This window comes from Dermacentor silvarum, chromosome 8, assembly GCF_013339745.2.
Source record: "Dermacentor silvarum isolate Dsil-2018 chromosome 8, BIME_Dsil_1.4, whole genome shotgun sequence".
NCBI classification, from domain to species: domain Eukaryota; kingdom Metazoa; phylum Arthropoda; class Arachnida; order Ixodida; family Ixodidae; genus Dermacentor; species Dermacentor silvarum.
In genome coordinates this window covers 27131188-27150831 of record NC_051161.1, presented here as the reverse complement: position 1 = coordinate 27150831, position 19644 = coordinate 27131188, and the positions used below count along the sequence as shown (strand labels likewise).

Sequence of the window (19644 nt, the reverse complement as noted above, 5' to 3'; positions counted from 1 at the left end):
GCTTTTTAATCATTACATCAATCTGTCCGGGTACGCGCTGTTCTGTATTCATTTATGTCTCAGTTTCATAATGAAATAATGACACTGTAATGGGCATGATACCTCAGCAAGCGCCTTAGTTGTAGTCGTCTACCGTGTTGCTCGAAGCGAGAGTCTGCCAAAGAATGCACTCAAACTTATTTAAAGGCAGAGAGACAGATGTAGAGACGGACTAAAGTCACGCTTGCAACCAATCCAAGGCCTCTAGGGCCTAATCCAGCTAGTGCGCAATGATAGATCCACACGATGGATAGGCTCGCGGAAAAAACACATAAGTAACAGAGGCTGTGGATGGTCAAATCAATTCAAAACTTTTCACGAAGCACAAGAGCAGACAATAGACCCAGAAGAGTAGAGGGATCACACTCTTTCCAGCAAGTCTACAAGAAGCGCCAATATATTATCAATTGCTCAACAACTGCTCAGCAGGAGTGCTTTGAAGAGCACTGTACTTCCTTAGAAGGCTGGTGTGAACAGGAAGAACTCGTTTGAGTCTGACATAGAGGAATATCTTAAGAGGAAGATTGAGCTCGGGCCCAACTTCGATGCCGCCTATGTATCCATGTAAAACGCAGAAACACTTTTCTGAGATAACCCCTGCCGATTTTAATGAAATTTGTTGCACTTGAAAGAGGGAGTTAAATTATAGTGAAGGTTGGAAGTGAAATTTTGATCTAAGGCCTGAATTTTTTCAAACGAATTTTCGAAAATCAGTAGGTATTTAAATTATGGGGTTTTACGTGCCAAAGCCAACATTTGATTAATAGGAGCGCCGTAGCGGGGGACTCCGGATCAATTTCGACCACCTGGGGTTCTTTAACGTGCACTTAAATCTACGTACTCGGCTGTTTTCTGCATTTCGCCCCCATCGAAATGCGGCCGCCGTGGCCGCGATTTCATCCCGCGACCTCAATTGGTTGGTATTAAAAAAATAGGAGCACAATGTTTACAAATTTGTAGCTCGACACTAAATACAGGTATCGCATCCGTTAGAACATTCAAAGCGGACAACTTTGATACATCAATTTGTATCTTACGTGAATTTCTTACAACATTTACAAGGGTTTTGCAAAAGTCCTACTCACATAATAATGGTCTATTTAAGTTCTGTTCGCTATAGATATACTATTAGATGTAATTTACAAAAAAAAGTTTTTTTTGTTGTGTTACAGAGTTGCAAACTCCACAGTTTAGTTTTCTTAAAATTTAGGATTTTCAACAATGTTTAATAAAGACTTGAAGACCTAACTCATAAATTCGCTACCAAGAGTCACTAGGTTTTAACACTTTATTTTAAATGCTATAAGCCTCATCCGATTTAGTGCAGTGCTTGCCGAGAAAATTTTCTCCTTTCCCATGTACTAGATAGCAGCCCCCCGAGCTATAGCTCCCTCTTGATAAGATGGCGGCTGTCCTCAGGGCGAAACGAGAAATATTTAGTTTGCCTAGATTCGGTACTATTGTTCGCATCAATCAAGTGAGTATTTGTCAACGCCAAAATTCTCGAGTGGAGACCTCGAGTATTCTCCTATCCTTGTCAACCGCGAACTTTAGTCAATTGCCGCGAATATGCGATGTGACAACAACCAATGTGCTGTCCATTCATGTTCCAGATCAGGATTCAGGAATCACTTTCCTCGTCTGAGTGCAATTTAAGCCATACTAGCAGCATTCTTGTTCACATTCACCATTTATAGTCATTCATTTGGTATTATTTCAGTGCAGAAATGCGAATGTTCACAAAGTATGTTCACTAAGAACCGGAATACGACAAGAGAGAGAAAAGAACACTAGGATAGCAATTAGAAGCTGTTAAAGTAGACGTTTGACCAGTTTCGGTGCCTATATTGCTTCGGTGCAGTGTCAGCAGGTGATGCATAATTACACATACAGTTAAATGCAACAAAATATGGAAAATGTACGCCCGTGAAAATGCAAGATGTGTACCAGATTACTGGCCAAAAATACGAATAACCGAAATGACTGCGAACCGCACGAATACTTGAAGGCCAAGTTTTATTCATCTCATTTCTCAATATTTGAGGTGTGGTTCAAATAAGAGACAATACAGAAAAAAACTAGAATGCGCAACGACTGTATTCTCACGTATCAGTGTAAATTCAGCTTCTATAAAATGGTACGCCTCCTGTTACAGTGCAATTCTAAGTGGCCGTTCTTCCCCGCAGGCCAGTTCGAGACCGATGGTCAGGCCGTTGCCGACAGCCGCTGCAGCTTCCTCATGGAGAGCAGCAACCGGAGTTCGGGCCGCTTCTTCTCTCCCCAGTACCCGAGCTCGTACCCGCGGGACATCAAATGCGCCTACAGCTTCCTGGGACGAGAGAACGAACGCGTCAAGGTGCTCTTCGAGCAAGTGCGCCTGCAGCGCGGAGACTTCAGGTGCGTTTCCCCACTTCCGTCATGCAAGCGTGCTTAAAGGTGTAAAATTGAACAGTGATCAAGCTAAAGACTATGAGAGATGTATTATGTACAAACATGCGAAATTGAGGGAGGCGGGGAGGGGGAGGGGGGTGCAGACGTTGCGCGATTTATTCCGGTGCGCTGTTCCCAACTATAAACTAGAAGGGTCATGCATTTACGTTTTGAGACACTTGCCACTTTCTTGTTCCTAATTATCAACCAGGAATCCGTAAAGCATGAGGAACATCGTTCAGCTCAATCGAAGGTCACCCCTTGTGTTTGATGACCGTCATTACGATTACCTGCACGATTTACTCTCCTTTTTTTAAACTGCCATTGATTAGAGGTGTTTCTTCTATTGATTTTCTACGTCTCCGGTGAGAATGCTGAGCCTACGCACTTTTGTCATAGCCTCAACTTGTGTAGCTCATAACACGGCTATGTGTACTTCTTGGGACAATGGGCACGTATAAGGCTGCTCTCTCTTAAAGGGAACACGCCGAATGTGAGGCTTGTAATTCGGGGGAATTCACTACCTGCGGGCGCCGGAGGAACAGTATTGACGCAATTTCTTGGCGCGTCGTGAGCAGTCGGCGCCCCCTCTCCTATGCTGTCTGCTGCAAAGCCGCATGCTTGCAGAGCTGCCGAAAAGTGGAGTTCGTGTATGCCCAACACTCGTGCGTTCTCTTTTATTGCGATAGCAATTATATGGACACTCAAAAGCAGATTTCTGCCGTCGGCGTCGCCGTCGCCGTCGCCGTGAGGTTCCGTATGACGTCATTTGGAGATGAAATCGTCGATGATAAGTGGTTCTTGAGGGAAAGGGAAAGGTTGGCGCTATCTTCTGCAGCCCTTGAGGGAGCACGGCTCAGCGCGCGCCGAACGCTGTATGTGCGAGTGAAAGGGCGCGAGGGGCGCGTCTTTCACGGGGAGTGAACGCACGGCGGAGAACAAACGCGCGTTCTGCGCCGTGCTCGCTTAAGGGCTGCAGAAGTAGGCGTCTCTTTTCTCCTTTACAATGACCATATATGTAGAGCAAACGCGCCTTCTTCCGACGCGCGAGAGGCCGTGGGGGAGGGGGAGGGAAGGGAGGCGACGTTTAGCTGCGGCACCAAGTGCCTATTTATATCAGAGGCTCCGGCAACAGTCACCAACGCCGCACGCATTTTGAGCGAACGCGGGCAAAACGCCGACGGCGTCGACAACAGTTCTGCGTGTTGCCGGTGCTGCTGCATGTCCAAGTTTATACAGCTGATAAAGCTAATATCATTACTCCGTATAGCTCTCTACAAATTTGCTATCGCAATTGATGCTTCGCCTTTCAGGTGAAACTGCGACAACTTTTATTGCGATAGCAATTATATGGACACTCCAAAGCGGATTTCTGCTTGTCGGCGTCGCCGTCGCCGTGAGGTTCCGTATGTTGTTAATGGCGATGAAATCATCGCCGCGCGTCGTATGCTGTATGTGCGAGTGAAAGGGCGCAAGGCACGCGGGCTTTCACGGGGAGCGCGCGTTCTGCGCCATGCTCCATGAAGGGCTGCAGAATTAAGTGTCTCTTTTCTTCTTTACAATCGCCACACATATATAGAGCAAACGCGACTTCTTCCCACAGCGCAAAAGGCTGTGGGGGAGGAAGGGGAGTTGACGTTTAGCTAGGGCACCAAATGCCTATTTATATAAAAACGTTGTGAGGCGAGAAGGTGGTAAAGACTTCCGACGCTGCTCGCCGAGTGTCCCGTTCTGATCTCTTCGAAAACCTCCGAGCCGCCCCCAGAGGCACCGGCAACAGTTACCAACGCCGCGCGCGTTTGATGCGAACGCGAGCGAAACGCCGACGGCGTCGACAACAGTTCTGCGTGTTGCCGGTGCTGCTGCATGTCCAAGTTTATACAGCTGATAAAACTACTATCCTTACTCCGTATAGCTCTCTACTAATTTGCTATCGCAATTGATGCTTCGCCTTTCGGGTGAAACTGCGACAACCTTTTTTATACTACAGTCGAAAGCGGGTATATCGAGCTGAAAGGGGATCGCGAAGTAGTTAGGTATATCACTAATTCGATATATAAATAAAACTTTTATGCAAACATTTTCAACGGGATTTTACAGATGTTCGTTGTACACGATAATTCGATATATCCAGGTTCGTTATATCCGGGCTCGACTGTATACCCAACTGTGCAGACAAGCACGCGTTAGTGCTCGAAAAAAGACGCGAGTTCCACTGGGTCGCCGGGTTCCCAAGGCTAACTCCTTGTTGTTTTTATTCTCACGCGGGCCTCTGCTTCGACCCACGTAGCTGCTTCAACAGTCCGGACGTGATTCTGGTGCACGACGGACGGGATGGTAGCGCGCCCGTCATCGGGCAGCTCTGCAATCGCAACGTCTGGGTCGAGATGATGTCCACGGGGCCCGACCTGTACGTGACCTTCAGCGCGCAGAGCCACTTCCCGGGTCGCGGCTTCATGGCCAAGTACACCTTCTCCGAGACGCCCTACAACGGCACGCTCGACCAGCTCGTCTCCATCGGTAAGTTAGTACGCCGTCTCACCGCCGCGGGCGCTTGATGTCACTCGCTTGGACGATAACAATGCACCTAGAGTGGTAACACTACGCTAAAAGCTTATCTTTATTTTGAGTGTGCCTCCTTGTTAAGACGCAGGACTATGGTGATAACCGCGAGCACATTCCTCGTTTTGTTGTCGCGGCTGCCGCATAGTTGGCATTGTCTGATTGCTGATGTTACCTAATCCCCGTATTCCATCGCTGTTCTGACAGTGAAATTTCAAACTGGTACGCTGCTTCAATCTTTTATAAGTTGCGCAACCTGGAGCTCTGCGCGGTTGTTCGTCCCAGTTACACAAGCAGCTCGTGAGAGCCGCTGATGTCTTGCTGGAAACGTGCTGGCGGCTACAAGCGATCCACGAGCTGGTCATCTCAATGGTGGAATTTCTCCTAGAGATACAATTTAAATGATTCTACACAGCACGTTTGACTCAAGTCATGCATATGGTAAATAGCCGGAGTTAGCACGTCGTTTTACTGTCGGCTCCGCTTTGAGTAAAGTTTGCCCGTAGTTGGCTTATCTACGTGTATTCCTTTTGGCCGCAGAAAAGAGCCGCTTGGATAACTAACTCATCGTCTGCTGTTTTCAGCATTCATATATCTATGGTGCGTTTCTTAAAGTCTGATTTGATTCTCTATGACGCAAGAACTGTTGTTTGATGTCAAGTTATGCAGGAATGTTTTTATCAGCTTTCTTTATGAAGCCCGCGAAGGGTGATTTTCATTGTTATACACAGCGAGGAATTTCGGCGACCATTCTCGCTAACCGTGCCCGCCTATTCTACTTTTCAGAGCCGCAAAAGACCCTTGACGGCGGCGCCTTCAACAAACAAGGTCAGGACGCACACTCCGTTCCCTGTACTTTTCTTTCCAGCTCGCACTCACACTTCTTAGCAGAGCGCACAAGCGCAGACCTGCAGTTCCACACGGACAGTCTAAAGCAGCGGGGAGTATTTTCTGCTTGTACGCGTTTCGCTAAGCGGTCAAACCAAAATTTTAATAACCGAAAGGGTTAATAATAATAGTAATAATAAAATATTCTTTATTTCAACACAGCATACGTAAGAGGAAGAGTACGGGATTACCAAAGGCAGAAGGAGGCTTGTGCGGAGGACGCTTGTACAGCTAAAGCGCACATTATTCGCGGCTTGGCAATCTCTACACTTATTAAATTGGAAAAGAAAGGAAAACGAAGACTACCACGAAACGAAACCGAAGCTGAGGGAGTTGGCTGGATTATTGTACGAGTGCGTATGTTCATTTTTGCACTCGCGTTCATTTCGGTTTCTTTTTTTCTTAGACGCCAACATCTGGCACCTCGCCCGAAACGTCACACTACTAACCCCTATTCCTATCCTTCTGCTGCTGGCACAAAGTATTTAGGAACTTAATGTTGAAGGTTCTCAGAGAAAGATGCTACAGCGTGACCGAACTTGGAAGCAATGTCGCGTTGATATAGTTGCCGTCTACTTAATATGTTCCTTGAATAGGCTCTTCTTTCACGTGGAAGTCTGTCCTGTTCCTTGTTCTTTCAAAATATATTGGTCCTTGAACAAACTATTTCGACCTTCCTTTTGGATTTTTTTGTCAAGATATAGTGAAATTTATTAAAATATTTAGTAAAGTATGGGATTTCGCGATATAAAGCAGCTAGATGATATGGTCGTCCATCGAAAGTTCGGATAAAATGAGTCTGTTCGTTGTGGCAAGCACATTTATACTCACTGTACAGCTCGTACGTAGTCTTTTTCCCCCGTTTTTTTTACATGTAGAAACATGGGAAAGAGAACATAGTATTGTGCGTGATACTCGTGAAAGTTTATTTCCAAAGTGTCCAAGAGAACGCACGAAGGACTTGGAAAAGTGTCGGTACTGTTTCCGGACATAGTCTTGTGTGTGCCAACGGAAGGAAACAATCTTTTTGCGCACTGGTGGTTGCAAATAAATTTTCAAGAGAATCGCCACCTTTAGGCCGATCCATGATACTGGCAATCGCCGTAACGTTAGGCATTCCTGGAGCGATGCGCTACACGTGGCGTAGACGTGGCATGCCTATCCTGTGTTGCCCGTCATACTGCGAGTTCGACAGCATACGTGGAGTGTACAGACACTGTCTGAAGTGATGCACATTTCCTATGTATATGTTTGTTTCCTCTATACCGTGTGTCCCAGCTAACGTTAGCCAAGTTCCTGAAAGACACACACAAGAAAATAAACGAAACATGGTGCAAGATCACATTTATAAAACGTACTGCGTTCATTCGTCACATCTGTTACCACCGAATACAGTGGCTCCTATAACTGCACCTTGCACCATGCCTTTATTTTCTTAGTTTTATGTGACATCAGCTTAACTAACGTTAGCTGGGACACCATATATAGATAAACATGCACATTTCCTATATATATGCAGTGATTGGAAGGATCGTAGCTGATAAAAAAAAACTCTACTGGTGAGTTCGTTACAACTGTTTGTTGCTTCTCGGCTGAGGAAGCACAATTGTTTGGCGGAACGTGAAATGAGCAGCGCAAGAACAGAACATTAACATGAAGGGACAAGCCCCCTGTGTCTGTCTCTTCTTGGCGTCGTCCTGTCTTTGAGCTGTTTCCATGACGTCTGAGAATGTACCAACCGGCCCAATCCAACATGATCCCGCTGTTTTATGGAAGTGGTGCGAGTTCATAAATTAAGTTACCGTATTGCTGGAATCGAAACTACCCGTTTCAAACTGGCAAACTCGAGATGTTTTGTACGGCATTTAGGCTCCCTATTTTGTTGCAGGACATAGCGCCATCTGTCGAAAAGGGAAGGAGCGATCGATTGGTCTGGTTTCGAGCGCTGTTCACGTGTGGCGTTCGTGTATCGCGAGTTTCATTTTGTGCCGGTCGCTGAAGCTCTTGTGCGGTGGTGGGTCTTTAACACGATGCTCGTGATCTCTTGAATGAAACTTTCATTTATGATCAGCACATAGCGCAGATTTGTTTCTCGAATATATGGGCAAGCGCCTTTTTTCATTCATTTATCAGAGTTGGGAAATGAGCAGAAGCTTTACTTTTAAGATGCGCTCGCCTCAATTTCTCTGTACTATGTCAATCCACCATAGCTTCAACACACCTTATCTGTCACATGTGTCGCGAAGGCAGATTCTAATGAAAGAAGTCATGCATATGAGTGAGTAATGGTTCCAGAAAATGATACAGCACGACTTATCTGGCATGTCTCTCGGTTCGTCCACTTGCGTACTATGTTTCTTGCTTTTTCCTTCTAAATTTCTTGTAGTGTCCAAGACGCGTCGATCGGCCATCTCAGATTTTGTTTTACAATGTCTTGGGTATTTGCTACTTTGCTCAGAGTGATTTCCCAAAATATATTTGGTCCAACAAAATTTTTAAAAATAAAAAAATAAAAACCCCTGTCATGGGACGTGCTTTCAAAGTTTGCTCAAGTACGAGAAACATAATTCTGAAAGAGAATTCATATAAAAGGTAATTTATTGCCTAACGCTTTTCAACTTCGCCTACTGAACCTACGAAGATTTGTCTTCAATATGTAAAGGTGCTTATTGGCAACTTCAGTCAGAAAGAGTCTCTTATGAGTCCCGAGTTTTGAAAAAAGTTCACAAATTTGCATTTTTTCTTGGGAAACCTACTAAAGATTTGTTGATTGTAATTATTTAGTAGATTGTCCCCGCAGAGCGTTATTTGAGACTAAAGTTATTTAAGAGCCAATGGATTGTAGGAAGTTACTGAAAAAAAGCATGTCAAACATACAAAAACTGTGGTATTGGTCCATTTTCGTCCACGATTTTCGCAATGAGGTACTCCTTGCAAAAGTATGACATAGAGTGCATTAGATAGGCCTATATATTGGCGTTCCACGTCCGTCATTATCTCCTTTTAAATTTTGGCTTAAGCGAGATGATAGTTTTTAAATTTGGCCCCTGCGCTATGCTCATGCATAGGTCTATGCTACCACTTCACCGCAAAGCGTAGTGATTGTTTTGCTTCAGAACATCCGCGCGCGTAGTTTGCTAGTTTAACTCGATCTTGCTCAGCGCGTGAGGGCTGGACGACACCATTAACTATTCTAAAATTTGTCTTCGTGTTGTCGTCTTGTCGCACCTCCCAAAGTGCGCAAGTAGCCGAGAGGTCATCTGTCGCCTCCGTTCGTCTCCTATTTACCATTCAACGCTGACGGGCCCTCGGCAACGTCAATCTGCCACCGGTGAACCGCGCTGCACCGCTTTTGATTTATGACATGCGAAAAAAAGCCAGCCCACAAAATGTTGCTGTTTACTGTTTTGGTTTGCTTTCCCCGATTGCTCAGGGACTCGGCGGTAGAGCCCTTTGCATGAATGAATGAATGAATGAATGAATGAATGAATGAATGAATGAATGAATGAATGAATGAATGAATGAATGAATGAATGAATTCCCGTTACATCTGTCGTACGGTTCCGAATGTACTATCAGGAGAGGACATTTAGGCTGTAAGTTCCCGAAAAGAGAGAGAGATGCAGGTCTTATGTTCATATGCCAATACGGTACCGCAGCGTCTGCCACTTTGATCTAGCTGCGCACTGCGGCAAAGTCAATCTGTTTCGTGCGCACTTTTGCAAATCCCATTTGCCTTTGTTCAGTGTTGACGTCAAACTGCCTCGACTAGTTTACGCCTATCGGGACCCACACACGCATACATACGCACGCACGTGTACACGCACGGAAGTGCCCACTAGTTTCGCGTAAATAGTGGCAGAAACGACGGGCATATATGCCCCGGTGCGCTGAGTGTTCCCAGAGGAGCGCTCCTCGGCGCGCTACGCCGCGTCTCATTGGTATGCCAACAGCCCGATGTCGCGGCGGCCCAAGGTCCTCGTTCGAAGCTGGCCGCACAATACTTTGGGGAAGAACGGCGATCATCGGACAATAACAAAGGGGGGGGGGGGGGGGGCGCAACGCAAAACAAGCAAAGCAAGGCCAGTCGAGCGATGCGTGTGCGTATGCAAAACTATTGGGAAGACGGAGCGGGCCAAGGAGTGGTTGGGGTTGGCACACGGAGGCGGCGGAAGGGGCGGCACACGGAGGAGCGACAAGCCTGGAGTTCTACAGGGTGCGACAACTTAATCTGCATATTCAATGCGTTCGATGGCGCGAGTTCCGCCGAGGAAAAAAAAACATAAAAGGCACATCTGCCTTGCTCCTTGGGTTGACAGTGTGCCGGTGCTGTTAGTGCCGTTTCGGTCTATTTCTTCTTTCTTTCTTCCGGAGCGCTGCCGGATGTCCGAGCAGAGTGGTTCGAGATCGAAGTGTTCTGTGGACATAACGTGCAACAGCGGACACGAGGGCCAAATCAAAAGGAAAAAAAATGTGGTGGAGGGGCGGGACTGCGGTGAAGAAACGCTAATCTGAAAGAAAAGAACGGGCGGAAAGTTTATTGACAGAATGTCTTTCTTGATGGCACGAGAGCAAGGTAACAAAAGAAGAGAGGATGAAAGAGTCTTGCATGTTGGAACTCGGCTCGTGTCCTCAGTTTCGCCCCATACCGGCGACTCGGCAATGTCTCGAAACATTTTGCTGTGGGAGCGGAGACGCGTCAAAGCGCCGAAACGTAGTTGTCAATTATCCTTTTCTTCGTGTCGTGGCCTGCTCTCAGCCACTGGGTAATTCTGCCAGCTTGAACTTATGGCTCTTCGTTCTGCGCTGTTCTGGAAGCGTCAGTTCGTCGGGGTCTCAGAAAGCATGTGAACTTATCAGACAATCTCGTACTGAACGTCGTATACACATACGACTACCTAATGAACTCTGTGCGTACATACTGGGCACGACCATGTGCTCAACCGACCTGTGAATGTAGCGAAACCGACGGCAGCATTATACGTAGCAATCTTGCGCTGAAACGTTTGCTTAAAGACTCAGGCTGCTAGCGTGGCTAGCATACTCGGTACGCACGCAAATGCTCCTCGTTTTTATTTTTTCTGCATTTGCCTTTTCTGCTGGTCGCAAGCGCTTGTCTGTGAGTGCATGGCAAACGTTCGCCTGCAAACACACCAGTTGAAGTTAGCGCTGAAGCCTTGTCTTCTTTTATTGTTCTAATATACATCGAAAAATCGCTGCAAACATCGTCTGCAGTTTCCGCGATCTAACAGGCATGTTAGACCTCTGACACGGAACGGTGAACAAGAGGGTAGGGCTGGGACGCTAAGTTTGTCTCCACCAGCTTTTCCAAAGTGCTAATTAATCAGCGCTTTGGAAATTTAGGAAATAGCACTTTCACAAATTGCAGGTGGAATTCTTTTCTGGACGTCGTCAAATACCGTCATAACGTCAAATTCGCCATATTTCCAGCTCTTATTGGCTCACTAGGGTGGCTACGCTCTGTTTGATTGGCTACAAACAGCAAAGTGGTGAAATTCGATAGCATTGCGGAATACAATTATGTCAAAATTAGCAATCATGGTCACCGTCGTTATCCCGTCACTGCGTACGCAGTTATAGCTGCCCTTCTCTTCTTCTCACTCTTTTTCCTCGATTGTTTCCAGCTGCTTAGTCAACAAATAAAGGAATGGTTGTCTCGTTATGTTACGTAACACTGCAAAAGGCGCAGTCGCGGAGCGTATTCATTAAATGAATTTCACCATTGACATTTAAAGCGAAAAAAAAGCAATATGAATTTAAGCCAAATGTTCGATTCTCCATTGATTGAGGTGGCGCCTAACACTAACAAGTACGCAGAAGGAACCGTGTCTCTTGACTTATTTAAGCTCATCCTGCGTCACAACTTCGTATTTAAACTGACGACAGCGCTGTGCTGGCGGGTCTGCCAACTGGCAGCCATTAGGGGCTACGAAATATCGATTTTGACTAGGACATATATACCGTAATTAATACTCTCAGCTTACAATGGAAGAATAGTTAGGAAGGGGCGGGTCGAACCGGGGCGAAGATTTTGCTACCGCAAAATCTCGTCATCTCGTCGTTCTTAACCTAACTATACCACGGACTCCCTTAGAAATAGGGAAACTATGTTGGAGGTCTTCCATTCGACGCATGCCCCGCGGCTGAGTTCACTTTGTAAAGTTACTGCAGTACACTCTTCAGTTCTTTTTGTCTGATCAAGAAACATAGTCCCGGAGAGAGAAAAAACGTAAACCAGTTTCGCAACCACGAGCCCAGAAGGAACTGGCGAATTCTTAAGAGAAGAGCAGCGCAATTTCAAAAAACCGAAGGGCAGGAACTCCGGGAACAGTGCACTTCGCCCTCCCGTATTGAGAAACACTCCTACGCCGCGAACATTTCTGCGCCATTATTACCGCGTAGTGCACTCGTGGCCAAACGCCAGATGAGAGTCGGCAAACTAAAGGAAAAGCGCTGACTCGGAAGTTCCTTTTTCTAGCAGGCAAGAGTAGAGAGTCAGTGGGTGAGAGAGAAACCGCATGCGGCGGCGCCGTTACAAATATCAACGCATGGCGTACCTGCGTTTAAAGCCGGGAAGAAAAGTGACGCGTATGCAAAAACCGACTTTAGCATTCAAGGAGGAAAGACACGTGATGAAAGGCGGGACGAACCGGAGAGCGAAAAAGGAAAAGAAAGAAAAAGCCCTCGGGGGCTTTATTTGGCAGCCATACGGTGCCGCATAGACGTCGCATCGGGCTTCATTTATCATCTCCGCCCTCCTGGGGGCATTCTTATTCTTGGAATGCTTTTGAACGGGCTGTCGATGCGCGAATATTGAATCGCCCCCAAGTATCGTCCTCTCGACTCTACGCCCCGCTCAACCTCTCCCCTCCCCCCCCTCCCCCTTCATTTATACGCCCTTTATTTTTCTGACAGTATTTTTTTTCCTTTGTCAGCTTGCTGGGCCATCGATGTCAAAGCATAAGGGAATGTGGCACGAGGGGACAGAGCTTTCTCGCTCTAATAATAAGTCTGGCAGCGTGAAAGCAAAACGAAGAAAGTAAGTGGAAGCGGTGAAAGGACGGTATGAATGATTTTCCAGAAAAGGCAGTCAAAGGTGGCTGTGTGGGAGGCGGGAGCCGAAGGGAGCAAGGGTTGAAGACGACGATGAGGGCGAGGGACTCCAGACAAAAGCCTCCGGGGCGGGTGCCTTAAGGTGAAGCCCTCTTGGCTTCTGCTCTGCCGCTTTCGACGCTCTCCGGAATTCAAAATGTCCTGATCGTTATGCAAAAGGGAACGCTGAGCAAGTCTGTTCCCCGAGGCTTTAGAGGCTTCCCCTCTACTTGTTGTGTTTCCTTGCGCTTCGCCCGTTGTAGGATTGTTTAGCTCGGGTGTATGAGGGCTGTAAACTCTTCATTATTCCGGGACTCCTCCCAGCCGTTAGAGAAGAGCCCCAAGCCCGGAAAAACAGCGTGCGGGATTTGCGGTATGCGCGCGATGGCTCCAGCTAGCTACGACAGGTGTTCTGCGGGGAATGCTGTGCTGTTAGATCATCGCTCATTTCAGGTCGACGGCGGGATTTTTGCCTCGGTGCTGCGGTCGTATGCTTTCGTACCGCTGTCTAATCCGCGAATAAGAACGCGGTGCTCGTCGTTCATGAGAGGAGGCCTAATTAGCGTTAAAGTGGTGATTAGAGCTCTTCTTTGTGTTCGGAAACCAAGGTATAGCAGGCATTTGACTCGCGCGTCGTAAGCGCGTAACATCCACGATGCCATCGTGTTATGTGTCGCCACGGAAATGCGACAATATGTTTATTTTAGACGTGACGAAGGCGTTGTGTGATGGAAGTGGCTCGAAGGGAAGGTGCAGATACTGTAACGTTATTTTTGCCTCGATTGGTCCCGTTCACACTCGGAGTCCACAAACCGAGAGGCGCCGGTCATGGGTATGGCAGCGTCACATCAAGGCGCACGGGCTAGTCGAAATAGCGTATCAGAAGAATGAAATAAAAAAAGACAGAAAGAAACAGGGCTCTTCATTCGCGTACGTTGCTTGGCTCCTTGACCCCGCTTATTTCCTGAGTTGATTAGTTCAGGTTCAGGACGTGTCCCATATTAGACTCTCGAACCAAGACGTGTGTGACTCGCTCTATAAGCGTGATGATTTCGCCTCGTTAACAGCGCGCTAGACAATGAGGGTGAGTGGTGGCAGGGAAACTAAGGGCACTGTGGGAAAGAGAATGGTGCTGGTATTTGGTGGTGGTGCACGTAGATTGCCATAATGACTAGTGAGAATGCTGACGAGTATGACAGTCGAGACTGTGGTGATGGCGATTCACTATAGCAGGTCGTAGAATTTCGTGGTGGTGGTGTATGACGATGAAGAAGATTATGGCTTGTGACAATGAAGATTATGATGATGGTGGTGATTCACTAGTAGGCCGAAGACGCTATCTCGATAGAATGGTCGACACATCCCACTGTGTCCACGAACTTATTCATATTCTCCTCGAACAATAAGCAATCCCTTACTCCTCATAGTCGTCGCACGATACCGGCAGTTGTATGCATTCACAACAAGCGTGAGGATCATCGTCGCCCCGATTGCCTGTGACGCAGCTTCTTTCATCGAGGTTCTGTCGTTTCATGGGCAAACAGCCATGAAATTAACAACGTGATTCGAGAGATACCTTAGAACAACCTGTTAAGGCTGCTCTGAAATATTTCTTTGGCATTGTACTTTGCTCGAAGTGGTGAACATGCCGAACGATGCGACAACGAGATAAAAGCGGACCACCATAGGTTTTAGAAGGGAGGCGAGCAGACCATATTTTCTGCGTCTAAGCATTGAGCCGACTAGCACAAGCTAGTTAGTTCGCAAGAAGAAATCAGTGGTGGTGTCGCAATGGATGTAAAGGAACCGTTTGGTGACGGCAAGAAGAATGTCGTTCATGACATACCACTAAAAGTTCACCGCGTTTGTGTGTCTGATTTTCGTCTTTATCTCATTCCATCATCTATAAAACTGAATTCCCGTGGTCAGTGTCTGTATACTTTCTTCTAGACAGATTTTCCTTCAAACAGATTTTGGGTGCTGTCATAGTACGAAATAAATAGAATGCTGACCTAATCTTTTAATGGTTCTATATTCTTCAATCTAATTGGGGCCCACATAGTTCCAAACGGATCGATTTCTCAAAGTTTGTAGACAGCGGTCGACAAAACATGTGAGGCCATAAGTGTACGGGGAGTCTAGAGACATTCTACAGGTCTCATAGAACAAAGAAGCATTCTAGAGAATTTCTATGGATGGGCGAAGTACACTTTTGTGGACTGTGTCCACAGTTGCCGTGAATTACCAGCTCCTCAATACTTTACGTTTGTTCGTTGTTGATGTTGTGGAGATTATTTAAGACAATTTGCGTACATTGTATTGGGGGACACGGCTAAAGGCGCAGCAAGTGCCTGAGAGGCCAAGTCCACCCTATGCGGCAACAGCAGCAGTGTTAATCACAACAACGCTACAGCAGTGACATTGTAAACAATTTTAAGGCGTTGTTACGGATGACACGCAAGAACAAACAGAATAAAATTTAGTGGCACACTAAGGCTCACCTGCACTCCCCCTCTCTCCCCTCTCAAAACAAAGAAATAAAAAAAGAAGAAGAAGGCAAACCACAACAGCAAAAGCTAACACGAATCAGCGAGAAGACGCTCTTTAACAGCCATTTTGAAGTTAGTAAGCTTGCTTAAAACATCCCGCCAGTCTGCGCAATATCTTGCCAGTGCCATCCGTCCCTCCTGTCTCATCGTTTGCTCTGTTTGCCACGTTTACCGCAAAAACAGAAGAAAAAAAAGTTTTGTCATTTTGGTTGCTCTGTGCGTCTGTTTTCGCCCTCTGGCGGAAGATAGCTGAACATTAGCGCTGTGCCTGCGCGCACAGACGGCATCAACATCAACAGTCCTAGTTTTTTCGGACGGCAGCGCCTCGTCGGATGCGTGAAAACCCGCGCTACATCCTTGAACCGGAGCCCGCCCTTGCGGCTCCACGGAAGAGTGGCCGGGCGGACCCTGCCGCCGACTCCTCAATTAGCGATGCTCGGAGCAACAAAGAAACCCGCTGCGAGGACGTTCAAAACGCGGCACCAAGGTTTTTCTGTCTCTCTCTCCCAGTTTGTTGCTCGCTCCCCCGGTTCCTAAAAGCGACGCCTGTCGTCGTCGCCCGGGCTGCAAATGTCGGGCGCGTTGAGCGTAATTAAGACGCGTGGTGCCTTTGCTTAATTCCGGCCCGTTGAGTTCTCGCATGGTCTCGCTCGCTCGCCTCTCTTCTTGTCACAAACTTTTATTTGTTGCCTGCTGCCCCAAATTTTACGCGCGCGCCACACACTCGACGTGTACCCTGCTTTTGGAAGGGCCGGAAGTTTGGCCAGGCCTCCGCATTTACTGCAGTCGGCTGGAGAGTGCGGTGTTCCTGCAACATTCGCCCCTGCGTTGACGATAGGCACGATGTGTTTATTCCTATTCATAAAGTGGTGACATTGTGCAGAAGTTCGTAGAGGGAGAGAGAGAGAGAGAGAGAGACGGAGTGGAAAGTCGTACATATGTCGTAGAGGAAGAAACACAGTCAAACGTACTACATTGCGTATGGTGTCAGTTCTTAAAAGTCGGTCAAAGGGAGGTTAGGTGAGTGTGATCACATGACAAAATTAAAAAGCATAATACAGCTTAGAATGCGTACCAAGAAACTGGAGATGGACTTGTATAAGGACCGCGCAGTGAGCTATGGAAAGAAGAATGGTTTGTGTAAGAGACAAGCAATTTCAGGGGTTAGAGATCAGAGATGGGTAAGCGATGTTCCAGTTGATATTAGGAGGATGATGAATAATCGCTCCGTTTACCTATTGTGTAGAACAATAAAGCTGTGGTTCATAACGGCAACAGCCAACCACAAATGATCCCCGAATGTGCTTGATGCCTTGCAGCTTCGCTGATATTTCCGGTATGTTGGCTTGGCCTGGACAACATAGGCATTCCTACAGCCCACTTGTCTTGCTCCACTGCTCGGCAGGTTAGAGCCGGCTAGGGCGAAATTTCCGCAGAACACCACGCGCCCGTTACGGCAGTTGTGGACTGCAATATATTTGTCTTACTGGAACAGGTGGAACCTACGCGCTGTCGGCATAAATTCAAAAGCGAACAAGTCACAAATGTCTCAAATGCATTCCTGCGTTGCCTGGTTCGTCTAACATTTGTAGCAATAACATTATGCAGACTCCAAAACATACATCGGGAACTACTTCGTGCTTAGACACTGGCTGCAGAATGATGACAGGTCATAGTTCCATGTGCTTCCGTGTACATACATACATACATACATACATACATACATACATACATACATACATACATACATACATACATACATACATACATACATACATACATACATACATACATACATACATACATACATACATACATACATACATACATACATACATACATACATACATACATACATACATACATACATACATACATACATACATACATACATACATACATACATACATACATACATACATACATACATACATACATACATACATACATACATACATACATACATACATACATACATACATACCATACATACATACATACATACATACATACATACATACATACATACATACATACATACATACATACATACATACATACATACATACATACATACATACATACATACATACATACATACATACATACATACATACATACATACATACATACATACATTGACTATGAACAGGGGGCTAATATGGGCCGGTCTCATCGTTAAGCGAAGAAACATGTGTTTCAGAACAGGACAAGACGCGTGCGCCCGTCTCCTCAAGTCCCATCCATTCCAAAGCGCTGTTCCTTCGCCTAAAATATCGGCTCATGCTTGAAGTTCATGCATGCATGCTTGGGGGCGGCCGAAACAGCGCCGTGTTCCGTGGTACAAGGGAGGACAAGCACGCGCTGGCGTCAGCACCTCCCAGAGAGATGGGCCGCCGGTGCTGACTCGTCGGTAGACTCCTTTTCCTCCGCGCCCGGGCCATTAGTACTACCGCGTGGTGGATCAAAACGCACGAGGAGCACGGTCGGCACAACTGGTGATCGGGACTCCTCCCTGCGGCTTCGTTATGTCAGAGTTTCCAGGAGAGCATAGCGAGAAGGGTGAGTGAGGGGGGGCGAATACGCTCCCCACTCTTTCGAATCTCCCGCGTACACTCGTCTCCGTACGGCGGAGGGCAGAGAAGCATCATGTGTAGGCATGCGTGAGGATGCGAAGAGAGGAGAGGGTAAGTTGGAGGGGGGACGTGTTGGAAGAGAGTGGCAGGAGGCCAGGAGGAGAGGGTGGGCGGGGGTGGTGGCGGCGGCGGCGTGCTCGTTCAATTAACGCTAATGCGCCGGCGCAGGGCCTCGTTAAAGACACGCGCTCGAGCCGCCGCCCGCGTTGCCTTTATCACGAGCATGCAGAAGGCTCCGCGTCATCCTCCCTCTCTCGACAGTGGTATATGGACACCCCCCGGCCGAAGGAGCTCGGAGAACGTGCTCGCGCGACGACTCGACGCTATAGCGAGTCAGTGTAGTGGATGGTGTCGCGTCCGTCGCGCTGTCGTCGCCTTTGAAGAGCGGAATGAGGGCGTAGTCGGGCGACGGAGATGCCGGGCGAGCGAACAACGCCGAGACGCTGCGACAAATCATCGCAGCGGCGAAACGGCTCTCGCAGGGAACAGTGTTAAGACAGTGAGGGACTTCGATAAATCAAGACGCCGGAAAGAAAGTTCACAGAAGCAAACGATCAGGGCGTTATGTCCCGAGCGCCTGTATGTGCTGTAGTTCAATGCGTCGACGGGTTGGAAAAAGCATTATTAGTCAACGTAAGAAGGCTGCAAAACTTGGTGCATGCGCAACCGCAGATAAACCTCGAGTGAACGAAGGACCCGATAATTAGTTCGTTAAAACTAGAACTTGGTTATATCGGGTGAGACGGTGGATCCACCTCATTGTTTCGAGGTTTTCAGCGCATCAGTCACCATGAATACGTATCGGGGAATCGAAAGTATTTAGTGAAATCGATGATTTCGTAAAATCTAGTTTCGCTAAATCTAGATTTGAGCGTATTTCCGCGCCCCTTTGGCTTGATTGTTGCATTTTTCCAGTGAATGCTTCTTCTATTTAGATACGCCGTCGTCTCGCCGTTGGGTATTGTCATGGCGCTCTTTCGCAATGCACAATACGTATGATCTACGGTAAGTATACTTTCAGGCTTCACTGACTGAACTCTCGCACTCTCTATGCATGTCTTAGCGCGTACTAACTGTGATGCATCCTTTATCACGATCAATAAACCAGTTGTCAGCTTGCGCAATGAGCCATAACGAACTAACGTTTCTTATATTTGTACGTGAGGCCAGATCCAGACGCGTTGTCTATATCGGTCGTGATAATTCCGCCACTTTGCAATAAAATTTGAAAGACATAAACATAGTTTTCGAAGAGAGAAAAATCCTTGGAGAGAGAGAGAGAGAGAACCCATGGTTGTTTTCTCTTTGATGGACCACATTGTTCTCTCATTTATAGTTTCTTTTTCTCTAGTATGTGTGTCTTTGCGTGTGTGTGTTTGTTAAAAAAATTAAATTGTGGGGTTTTACGTGTCAAAGCCATGATGTAA

The 19644-nt window shown here is 46.9% G+C and overlaps 1 protein-coding gene across 3 annotated transcripts in view; it reads left to right on the top strand.

Moving 5' to 3' along the window:
* Positions 1–19644, top strand: part of LOC119460887 (suppressor of lurcher protein 1) — a 485454-nt gene that overhangs the window by 213384 nt on the left and 252426 nt on the right. For all 3 annotated transcript variants that reach the window (XM_049655114.1, XM_049655115.1, XM_037722002.2), the window contains exons 7-9: positions 2226–2436; positions 4760–4989; positions 5818–5859. In XM_049655114.1, coding sequence (XP_049511071.1) covers positions 2226–2436; positions 4760–4989; positions 5818–5859 — 483 coding nt within the window. The remainder of the gene's footprint in view (positions 1–2225; positions 2437–4759; positions 4990–5817; positions 5860–19644) is intronic.